The 11,401-nt window shown below is 49.8% G+C and overlaps 1 protein-coding gene across 2 annotated transcripts; it reads left to right on the top strand.

Annotated features, from left to right (window-relative positions):
* Positions 1–79: 79 nt before the first annotated feature.
* On the top strand, positions 80–3,736 carry ARL16 (ADP ribosylation factor like GTPase 16). 2 transcript variants are annotated; one of them, XM_065910376.1, is made up of 5 exons: positions 80–138; positions 308–368; positions 829–942; positions 1,519–1,634; positions 1,795–3,736. In XM_065910376.1, exons 1-5 carry the CDS (start codon positions 80–82, stop codon positions 1,964–1,966), a joined length of 522 nt encoding a protein of 173 aa, XP_065766448.1. In that variant the 3' UTR covers positions 1,967–3,736. The 2 variants fall into 2 exon arrangements, with proteins under 2 accessions (XP_065766448.1, XP_065766447.1); XM_065910375.1 differs by lacking the exon at positions 80–138 and having other exon boundaries at positions 193–368.
* The last annotated feature ends 7,665 nt before the right edge of the window (positions 3,737–11,401 follow it).

Raw genomic sequence — 11,401 nt, 5'->3', positions numbered from 1 at the left:
CTATCCAATGAGAGCGGAGCTGAGGGTGGGCCTTGCGTGTCTCACGGAGCTAAGGGTGTCGAGTGGAGCGGGAAGCGGGATGTGTCTCCTACTGGGGGCCACGGGGGTGGGGAAGACGCTGTTGGTGAAACGCCTGCAGACTATCCTTCCGCACTGGGCGGGGGGGAAAGGTGTCCGAAGGGGGCGTGGGGATCCGAGGGGTGCTGATGGCGAGCGGGGCGGGGTGCGTCGGGGCCTTTCGGGCGGGGGGCGGGGCCCGGCCGGCGCGCCCTCCTTGGCCCCACTCAAGAGTCCTTGACTGCCTCGCACAGCTGAGCTCCCGGGATGGGAAGGGCGACCTGGGCGATCCGCCCCTGACGCGGCCCACGGTAGGCGTCCTGCAGGTTTAGGAGAAGCGGATCCCCTTGCGATTAGCAGAGCTTTGGGTTCCTTTAAAGGGAAACTGGGGTCTGACTGGTGGGTGTGTTCAAGACACTTTTCGGGAGGTGGTGGATGTCATCGCGGTGAGCCTGGCTCCGCCGGGACAGAGTCACAGGGCATCCGGAACCGCCTGCCCCTCACCACTGGTCAGAGTTTGCTGCTCCCCGCACAGGGCGAATCCCTCTGGTAGGTGTTGGTCCCCCCGGCCACAGCCAGCCCTGTGGGTCCTGCACCCCGGGGAGCATCTTTAGACCTCCTCCCTTGTGGCTTCTACCTTAGAGCCTAAACACTTGAGAAGACTTATGTTGGTGGTTAGGTCGCAGTGTAAGGGGCTGGGCACATTGCTCTCCAGGAGCTGCCCGTGGGAAAGCGCTTGTGGTGGTCTCTACATCCCGTTTTTTTCCACAGGTGGGTACCAACTTAACGGACATTGTGGCTCAAAAAAAGATCACCATCCGGGAGCTGGGGGGCTGCATGGGCCCCATCTGGTCCAGTTACTATGGAAACTGTCATTCTCTCCTGGTAGGTCCTAGTCTTTTGCCCATCCTTTGGGGAAGAAAGTCCCCATTGCAGGGTTGTCTAGTCGCCAGTTTCACTTTGTGTGGGATAGAATTTGGGGTCGCAGGCAGCTATGCTAGTCAAGGAAACATGGCCCAGGCCAGAATTACTTCCTTCTGGGACTCCAGCTGCTCCCTAACGCTGCTGCTCCCAGGCAAACGTGAAACCTCACCGAAGGGTTGCTGAAGACAGTATTTCTTCTGTGCAGATAACTGTGTCATCCACTCACTGTCTTATTGTTCTGGGTATGTTTGTATGTTTTATGTTTTAGTTATGTATGCCTTGGTTCATCCCATCCTGGCAAGATCTATGCCCCAAATTCTGGGGCACTTCCTTGTAAAAGTAATGGCTGCGCAAGTAGAGCGACTTCCGTGTGGGTGGAAACAAATAGCACTGGTGATTCTTGCATAGCTCACTCCCCTCTGCTTTTCCTGAAGCCTTCCTTGCTCTTCCTGAGCTAGGCTTGTGATGTGAATAGAGATTTGGCAAGGATGGTATTTCATCCCAGGGGGGCCCTAATCTCCATTCACTTCTTTCCAGTTCATGGTGGATGCCTCTAACCCCACCCAGCTCTCGGCATCGTGTGTGCAGCTCCTGGGTCTCCTATCGGCAGAAGAACTTGCAGAAGCATCAGTTCTGATTCTCTTCAATAAAATGTACGTGTCTGAGAGGTGAGCAGGAGTGCAGGTGTGCCCCAGGGTGGAGCTCCTATAGAGGATAGCCAAGAGGGTGGCTCATTGCGGGGTGGGAGGGGTACAGTGATGGCTAGGATGGGCTTCTGGCAGCCTGCTGTGATACATGCTGCTTTCACTCCAGTGACCTGCCCTGTTACATGACCATAGAAGAGATGAAGTCGTTAATCAGGCTCCCGGACCTCATTGCTTGCGCCAAGCAGAACATCACCACCGTAGAAATCAGTGCCCGGAAAGGCACTGGCTTGTCAGACGTGCTGCGCTGGCTCCAGGACACCCACAGAACCAATGGTTGACTGCAGGGTGGAGAAGCATGGCCGGCCTGCTCTGCGGCGAGAAGGCAGAGGTGGCACTGCTTGGCCACTGGTCGTCTGTTGCTTTTTATAAAAGCAGGCTAAGCCCTGGAAGACGGGGTTCTGTGCTGAGTTGCAGTGATGGATAAACGAGTCACCCAGGTTACAAAAACTCTTGATACCTGCTCTCTGGCTCCAGGGTTGGGAGAGGAGGAGAGGCCTGCCAGGTGGCTTGTGTCCTGTACCATTCTGGGATGGTTTTAGGGGAATTGTTCCCCTCTCCCCAGGAGATCTGCTTTCCCAACTGTGATATAAGCTCTAACCTGTAAAGTTTCTGGTACCCTAATGGTGGGATACCTCACAGACAACGTCGGGTACATGAGTCAGTGTGGTAGGAAAAACCAGGCTTTGGGTTAGAAACAGTAAACATTTACTACCCAGAGGTGCCTCAGTGGTCAGGGGCCCACAGGTAGGCCAGGGTAGAGAGGGGCTCTGATGGGGTATGGGAGGTGCTGGTGAGCTCTTGGCCAGACCCTCCGGCCACAGTTCCCCCATGGGTCGCTGTGTTCTCTCAGCTAAGAGAGCTTGTAGGAAACACCTACATCTATTGCTTGGTGCATCTGTATCCTAGGGCCCCTGTAATGAATCACCATAAACAGTGGCTTGCAGCAACATAAACCTAACAGTCATAGGACTGGAAGCCAGAAGTCTGAAATTGAGGTATCAGCAGGGGTGAGCGTTTTGGAGGCTCCAAGGGAGAATCCATTCCTTGTTATGGTTGCTGCATGGTGTCCTTGGCTTGTGGCTTGCAGGACTTGGATCCCTGACTCCGTCTTTTTTTGTTTTTTATTATTTTTTTTGGTTGCACTGGGTCTTCGTTGCTGCGTGAGGGCTTTCTCTAGTTGCAGAGAGCTGGGGCTACTCTGCCTTGCAGCGCATGAGCTTCTTGTTGCGGTGGCTTCTCTTGTTGCAGCAGCTTCTCTTGTTGTGGGCTTCCCTGGTGGCTCAGACGGTCAAGAATCTCCCTGTAATACAGGAGACCTGGGTTCAATCCCTGAGTTGGGAAAATCCCCTGGAGAAAAGAATGGCAACCCACTCCAGTATTCTTGCCTGGAGAATTCCATGGATAGAGGAGCCTGGGGGCTACAGTCCATCAGGTCCCAAAGAGTTGGACATGACTGAGTGACCAATACTTTGACTTTTCTCTTGTCGCAGAGCACGGGGTCTAGGGTGCAGGCTTCTAGGGTGTAGTTGTTGAACTCGGCCTTAGTTGCTCCATGGCATGTGGCATCTTCCCAGACCAGGGATTGAATCCATGTTCCCCACATAGACAGGCAGAGTCTTACCCACTGTACCACCAGGGACATTCTCTGCCTCTGTCTTCACATGATCTTTTCTTCTTATGAGGATGTAACCGTGGTAAAGAATCAGACTGCCTGTGCAGGAATTGCAAGAGACACAGGTTTGATCCCTGGGTCAGGACAATCCTCTGGAGTAAGAAATGGCAGCCCACTCCAGTATTGTTGCCTGGAAAAGTCTATGGAGAGAGGAGCCTAGCAGGCTACAGCCCATGGAGTTGCAAAGAGTCGACACAACTGAGCAGCTGAGCCCAAACAAGGGCCCACCTTAATCCAGATTGAACTCATCTCAAAATCCACAGTCATGTGTACAAAGATTGTTTTTCCAAATCAGGTCCTCTTTGTAGGTTCTGGGGGTTACAACTTGGGCATACCTTTGGGGCCGCTATTAAACCTGCTGCAGTCTGGTAAGAAATCCTCTGCTTCTGAGTGTGGTTGTGAGTTTCCTACAATACCTTCCTCTGTCTTAGCTGGTGGTCTAGCTCATTGGGCTCCAGGGACCTTTGGAAGGCCTGCATGGCCCCCTTTAGCCTTGTGGGGACCCAAGGCCCCAACACCCTGGGGTTTCTCTAGGGCAAGAACAGTTCACACTGGCCTGCCTTGGCCTCACCCACTCTGATCCCAGGGCCAGATGTCCAGGCTCAGAGGGGACAGGCAGGGGGCTCGGTACAACACTCCAGGAGAGTGGGCTGAGGGGTCTGGGCTCCAAGTTGACCTACATCCTCAGCCTGCTTCTGTTTCCCCAGTTGCTCTGAGAAGCAGCTCTCAGATGGAGTAAATACGCTCAGTGAAGAGGCCCTGGGGTTGGACAAGCCATCCTGAAGAATCTTAAAGACAGCTTTCCCGAGACCTGGAGGAGAGAATAGCTGGGTTTTGGAGGGAGCCGCTGGCTGACCGAGTCAGTCTGAGGCCGTAGAAGAGTGCTTTGCGGTGTTCGTAACACCTGAACATGGGCGCGGTGGAGGTTTGGAGCCCCACTGGGGACCATTCTGTGACTGTGACCCAGGAAGGCATGCTGGCCTCTCAGAACCCATCTTCCTTTCTGGGATGGAGCAAGGTTCTGAGCTGTTCTGCTGTCTAGAACCTGAGAATCTGGTGAGGGGCTGGTCATTCTCCCTGGAGAATGTGCCTCCTGTGCACATTCCCCACTCACCCAGATTGCAGGGTGAGCTTCTGAATGCTGGGGTCCCACTAGGCCCCAACACCTCCCCCCAAGATTGGCCATCGGAGGAGCCCATCCATTCTCAGTGTTCTCCCCACTCTGCTTTCTCAGAATCACCTACAGAGCTCATCGATGCAATGGACCCTGGACCCTCAGAGTCCATGTGGATGCCACAGGGCTCCCTGAAGTCAGTACTGAGTTCTCAAAAGTGCTGATCCTGCCATCTGGGGACTGGCTCATTCCCAGACTGGCTCATTCCCAGACTGGCTGGGGGGTGGGTGGGCAAGTGGGCAAGAGTCCCCCAGGTATCAGCCAAGGACCATAGCAAAGACTGCCTCCTCCTGGCTGCCACGCTAAGAGCAGGCCTGGAACACTAGTGCCATCACTAATATATTTTTTGTATACATTATACTTGATGACATTTATTTTAAAGAACTAGCTCATGTCATTGTGGAGGCCGGCAAGTCCACAATTGGCAGGATGGGCAGCAGGCTGGTGAAGCGGGTTGATGATATGTTTATAGTCTGAAGGCCATCTGCTGGCAGAGCCTTCTTTGCGCGGGTGAGGTCAGTCTTCTATTATTAAGGTCTTAACTGAAGTCCACCTGTATTATGGAAGGTAATCTGCTTTACACATAAAGTCTACTGATGTAAATGTTAATCGCATCTAAAAAACACCTTCACAGAAACATCTAGAATAATATCTGTCCATCGGTGGACATTACAGTGAGTTCCTTGGTCTAAAGAAGTGATGGTCAGCTGCCCAAACTAGTGCAAAATCTTCTGTCATGATTTCATAGTATTCTGAGCATTTGCATCTACCACCAGGGCGGCAAAGCACAGTCCAGAGTTGGCATCTCTTCATGTCAGAACCCCTTGTAGCCCTGGGCTTCTGGCATCAGTCTGACCTGCCCCCTTTGCTCAGGGCCTGCCCACCAGTGCACCTGGCACATGAACTTCCATGGTCTCAATGTCTCACGTTGGCAAACAGAACAATTGTTATCAGCATTTTGGACCTCAGAGGGCGCGGATGCTGTGTATTCCAATTCTAGACCACCACAATAAAGCAAGTATCATAATAAAATCAGCCACACAAATATTTTAGTTCCCCAGTGTGTAAGTTTGAAATATTGTGAAAATTGCCAAAATGTGACAGACATAAAGAGCAAATGGTTTTGGAAAAATGACACCTATAGACAGACTTGCTTAATACAGTTATCACACACCTTCAATTTGTTTAAAAAAAAGTTATCTGTGAAGCATAATAAAATGAGGCCTGCCTATTTGTCTGCATTCAGCCCATCTCAGTGTTACTACAGCGCCCATGTCCACAGATTTCATGGACCCAGGTAGTCATCTCACAGGAGCACATGGGGATATCTTTGTTCCAGTCACCTTCCAAACCTGGAAAGGGGTTCTTCTGATAGGCACCAACATGTCCAATTCTTAACACACCCCTCAAATGGTCACCATTGATTTCCATGGGACTGTGCCCCAAATGGACATCCTTAAATAGGCCACTGCCCTCCTGCCTGACCATATGGCCAGGCCATTGGCCACTACCCCAGTCAGTAAAAACTCAAACCTGGGGGCTTCGACAGCTCAGTTCTTCATCAGCGCTAGGAAAAATGCATGTAATTTAGCCCAAACAAGCTGGTCCTTTTTAACCTTTTTCAATCAGTCTCCATTTGCTGGTCTTTACACAGAAGCTTTCCAAACAAAATGCTGTCCATTCAACTTGGAACTGCCATTCACAAAGTGAACAGCTCTTTGTTGGTCAGTTGAGAGCAGTTTGTAGGGCACTGTCCAAGTGACTCCCAAGTAGACTCCAGCACCTCCTCATGTGGTTCCAGGGCCCTCCCCGGGTGAAAAGAGGCGTCCTGCATCTCCTTGCGTTCTGCAGGCAGCTTGGTCTGGTGTAAACCATTTCCACTTCCATGTTAATATGGAACCCTTCTGGGCACTGCCACCTGCATTAGAGTGTGTCTCTGACATCGGCCTAGACATCACAGCTATTGGAGCTTAAGATCACTTTATATCCTTTAGTCACTGGGGCAGCTTCAGTTACTGTCAGGTGGCAAGGTGGTAAACCCCCAAGTGGAAGTTCTCCCATCCAAAGTTCCAGCAGCTGCCGCTAGGTGGGTGCTCACAGGCTCTTGCCCTCCACACAGGGCCACCATGGCACCCCAGCTTCTACCCCACACTGGGTTCAGCCACCCTTCAGTTCAGTTCAGTTGCTCAGTCATGTCCAACTCTTTGCGACCCCATGGACTGCAGCACACCAGGCCTCCCTGTCCATCACCAACTCCCAGAGTTTACTCAAACTCATATCCATTGAGTCAGTGATGCCATCCAACCATCTCATCCTCTGTCGTCCCCTTCCGCCTTCAATCTTTCCTAGCATCAGTCTTTCCAGCCACCCTTACTGGTTCCCATTTACCATATCCCGAAGGGCAGTTATATGCTTTCTGTTTTTATAAGATGAGGTGCAAGACTGCACAACTGCCCTCAGAAGCCAATTGCAAACTCAGGTTGTTACCTCTGCTCTTGACCGACAGCTAGGCTCTAAATCAGGTTCCCAGGACCGCCCTCCTCAGGTTCAACGAATATGCTAGAGTGGCTCACAGAACTCAGAGGCACAGTTTACTTACCCGATCACTGGTTATAAAAGAAAATGACTCAGCCAGATGGAAGAGAGACCCAGAACAAGGTATGGGGAAAGGGCAGAGTTCCCATGCCCCCTCCAGCAAACACTCCCTACGTTGCCATGTTTATCGACCTGAAAGTTCTCTAAACTCTGCCCTTTGGGTTTTATAATTGATTGAATCATTAATTCAACTTCCAGGCCCTCTCCCCTCCCTGGAGTTTGGGCAGTTTGAGGTAATGGGCACTCTAATCACGCTGGTTCTCTTGGCAGCCAGCCCCGATGTTTAGGTGGGGTCCAAAACCCAACTCATTCACCTAACAAGAGACATCTTTGTTGCTTTAATCAGAAAATTCCAAGGGTTTTAGGAGTTCTGTGCCAGAAATGAGGATGAAGACCAAATGTATATTATACATAAATCACACGATCACAAGTAGATTCCAAATTGTTTTTCAGGAGAATGCTGGTCTCCCTATGGATAACAAATTCATTAGGGTGGCCTTCAACTCTGTTCATTAACAGGTCAAACCAGGACATTCTTGGTTAAGAGAACTAGGACAGAATGGGAAACTGTCCTCTGAAAATGTAGTTAACTTGGCAAACCAATTAGCCTGCACCCTAGGTGATTCTACTAAGAAAAAAAACCAAACATTAAAATCCTTAATATTTCAGTTCAGTCCAATGATTAAACTTTTTCACTGCTGTTCACATCATGATTTGTTGTGATTAATGTATGTGAAACTCTGTGGGAGAAGGTGAGGGTGGGATGTTTCAAAAGAAGAGCATGTATATTATCTATGGTGAAACAGATCACCAGCTCAGGCGGGATGCATGAGACAAGTGCTCGGGCCTGGTGCACTGGGAAGTCCCAGAGGAATCAGGTGGAGAGGGAGGTGGGAGGGGGGATCGGGATGGGGAATACGTGTAACTCCATGGCTGATTCATGTCAATGTATGACAAAACCCACCGAAATGTTGTGAAGTAATTAGCCTCCAACTAAAAAAAAAAAAAAAAAAAAATCCTTAATATTTCAGTTCAACAGATAAGGCCCCTAAGCAAAGTCCTCCCAGCCTTCATCATTATTATAAGAAGCCAGGACACTGAAAGAAAGGCTTTGAGAAACCAAAGCGCTCTGGGCATCTTCAGTCACCCAATCCATCTTTCTAGGGTCCTCCCACTTCTCAGTGATGGGACTCCAGGAAATCAGCTTTTCCAAGTCTCCCTCTTAATTGCTTCAGAGAAACAACTCTCCAGACTGGGAATGAATTTCTATACTGGAGCTACATTCTCAATGCTCAACCCCAGTACTATTGAACAATCCCTGCCTTAGAGCTCGATTCCCAATTGTGGAGGTCTTCAATAAACCTCAGCAAATCAAGAAAAAAAGATATTGAACCCACAACACTCAGTGCTCTTCCAACAGGAGTGAACAGGTCATGCCCTTACACCAGACTGGTGGTGATAAAGTGAGGGGGCAGATGGACACACTGTTTAAAGCGCTGGATATTGTGAATCTGAACACCAGCGTGCAGGCTTATGTTGCTTTCCCAAGTAATGAATTCTCAGCAGATGACATCAGGCAAATATCACGCAGCATTATGTGGGAAGATACTGGATCCAGGGTTGGTGTCATTCCAAAAACGCAATCCAGAAAACTGTCCACATGGCTCCCTCCCAGACGCTCCAAGTTGCCTGACAGACCATTCGAGGTTTGGTAAGTGGGTTTCACAGAGCTGCCCACCATCTCATGGGCGAAATTCTTGGTAACGATTGGCAGGGCTTCTCCGGTGACTCAGTGGTGAAGGACCCTGCCTATGCTGGAGATGCAGGTTCCATCCCTTGGTTGGGAAGATCCTCTGGAGAAGGAAATGGCAACTCACTCCAGTATTCTTGCCCAGGAAATCTCATGGACAGAGGAGCCTAGGGGGCTGCAGTCCATGAGACTGCAGAGAGTCAGACACGACTGAACGACCAAACAGCAATGATGATTTGCATGTTTCTTCATTGGACCAAAGCTTTTCCACACAGCCAGGCCACTGCCTCCTCTGTGGCTTGGATACCATTGGAAAGGAACACTTTTTGAACTTCATAGAGATTGAGGAACCCACTTGATTGGTCAAGTGCTATACAAGTCTGTGCCATTTGGCCAGTTCTCATCAAAACCTCCTTAGGTCAGAGCAAGTGTCAATGAGCACATAATCACAAATTGTGCAGCCCAACAACTATCACTTGACTCATCACCTGAAGTAATTTCAGACAGCTACATAGACTTTGATTTCATACTTAATGAATAAGGAAGCATTTGTCCGATAGCAAATACTACTACTAACTACTACTTGGATAAACACCTTTGGAGAAGGAGAAACTCAATTACACAAGATGAGGGAACAAGCACAAATTTCACCTGACTCTCCCTGGCCCTTTGATTTATTCAGCTACCTTCAGGTCCTGGGTCATGGTTTAGAACCATCATACAAGCTAGCTGTCCTATTATTACCTTTACATTCTGCTTTGCATAGTTGTGGTTTTTTGGGTTTTTTGTTTGTTTGTTTTTCCCATGCTGCATAGCTTGCATGATCTTAGTTCCCCAACCAGGGACTGAACTTGGGCTCTTGGCAGGGAAAGTGCAGAGTCCTAACCACTGAACCACCAGGAATTCCCTATTTTAAAACTTTGTACATGTTGCTTGTCAACACCTTGCAGAAATGCACACTAAATAGAATGACATTGACTCAGTGCCTTGAGATGCTGCTGATGCTCGTATCTTCTTCACAAGATACGATTTTAAGAGGGAAAATGTCTGAGTTTCTCCTACTTTCCTTACTACTCAAACGTGGCCTCACTCAGTTTCTATCACTATGCACTTTCCCTCTGACGTGGCACACGATATCCACGCAAGGTCCCGGGATTGAGGGACAAAACACAATTCCACTAAAACTGATCAGTAATGGTCTCAAGGAAAGACCCGGATCAAAAGGGAGGGGGGAATGTGGAAATGAGCAAAGGAAAGCTCAATCAGAATGGGGTCGGGAAGCTCTGAAGGGAAGGCTCTCACGCATGCATCCCTCAGCACCACAGCTCACAGACCCAGCGGGAAGGAAGATTTTCTCTGACTCAGAAATAAGCTACTCATTGCAGTCAATGGAAAACCAGAGCCCCCCTAATTTCACCCTCAGTTCAGTTCAGTTCAGTTGCTCAGTCATGTCCGACTCTTTGCGACCCCATGGACTGCAGCATACCAGGCTTCCCTGCCCATCACCAACTTTAGGAGCTTCCTCAAAGTCATGTCCATTGAGTTGGTGAGGCCATCCAACCATCTCACCCTCTGTTATCCCCTTCTCTTCCTGCCTTCAATCTTCCCCAGAATCAGGGTCTTTTCTAAATGAGTCAGTTCTTCACATCAGGTAGCCAAAGTACTGGAACTTCAGCTTCAGCATCAGTCCTTCTAATGAATATTCAGGACTGATTTCCTTTAGGATTGAGTGGTTTGATCTCCTTGAAGTTCAAGGGACTCTCAAGAGGCTTCTCCAACACCACAGTTCAAAAGCATTAATTCCACCTAAAACCTAGTAAAAGCTGACTCCTCCAACTTGCCACACAATTTGCTTGTTCTGAATTGAAATTCTGATTCCAATAAACTCATTTTGGCCAAAGATCTTATTTCATGCTCATAGTCAACACCCTTAACCCAGGCTGGATGTCCTGATGGCTGATCCTACCTGGGTTCTATCTCTAGAGGTGACCCGAATCTGGGCTCTGTTCCTGAGGGGTGATGCCCAGCTTGGGGGCCTATCTGAGGGATGACCCCAGCCTGGTCACCATTGCTGTTGGGTTAGGTTGGGCCTGGTGATATCTCAGATGGTAAAGCCAGCTAAGCCAACTTGACCAGTTTTAGAGGCACGCTGACAAGGGTCTAGGGAAATATAATTTCCACATTTCTTGTGACCAAGGGCAAACGTCCTTCACCACGACCTGTTTCCTTGTTCCCACGTTCATACCGTACTTGCAGTGCGTCCAGGAAACACCAGTGTTTCTCAGCAGCCCCACCTCACCCTCGCTCTCATGGCCCTGCCTGTCTCAGAAGCTGATTGTAAGAAGGATGCCAGCACTGGGTGAGAGATGTGCTGCCCGCCCCGACTGCCATGTGACGGGGGGTGAGTCCTGGCTACTGCCTCCAGCCAGCACCTGGCCACCCTGTGCAAGGGCTGAGGTCACCCACCATGCAGAAACACACCCCAGAGAGTGACAGCCCTGATTCCAGGTACAGCTTCCAGA

The sequence above is a fragment of the Muntiacus reevesi genome, chromosome 18, assembly GCF_963930625.1.
Source record: "Muntiacus reevesi chromosome 18, mMunRee1.1, whole genome shotgun sequence".
In the NCBI taxonomy this organism is placed as follows: domain Eukaryota; kingdom Metazoa; phylum Chordata; class Mammalia; order Artiodactyla; family Cervidae; genus Muntiacus; species Muntiacus reevesi.
The sequence above is the reverse complement of the archived record's forward strand: the minus strand, read 5'-3'. Positions and strand labels throughout refer to the sequence as shown.

Bases quoted from the DNA above. Each gene is read 5' to 3' on its own strand.
- ARL16 (XM_065910375.1), top strand. From the start codon at position 207: ATGGCGAGCGGGGCGGGGTGCGTCGGGGCCTTTCGGGCGGGGGGCGGG. The intron at 943-1,518 runs GTAGGTCCTAGT...ACTTCTTTCCAG, and splicing joins GAAACTGTCATTCTCTCCTG to TTCATGGTGGATGCCTCTAA. The intron at 1,635-1,794 runs GTACGTGTCTGA...CTTTCACTCCAG, and splicing joins CTGATTCTCTTCAATAAAAT to TGACCTGCCCTGTTACATGA.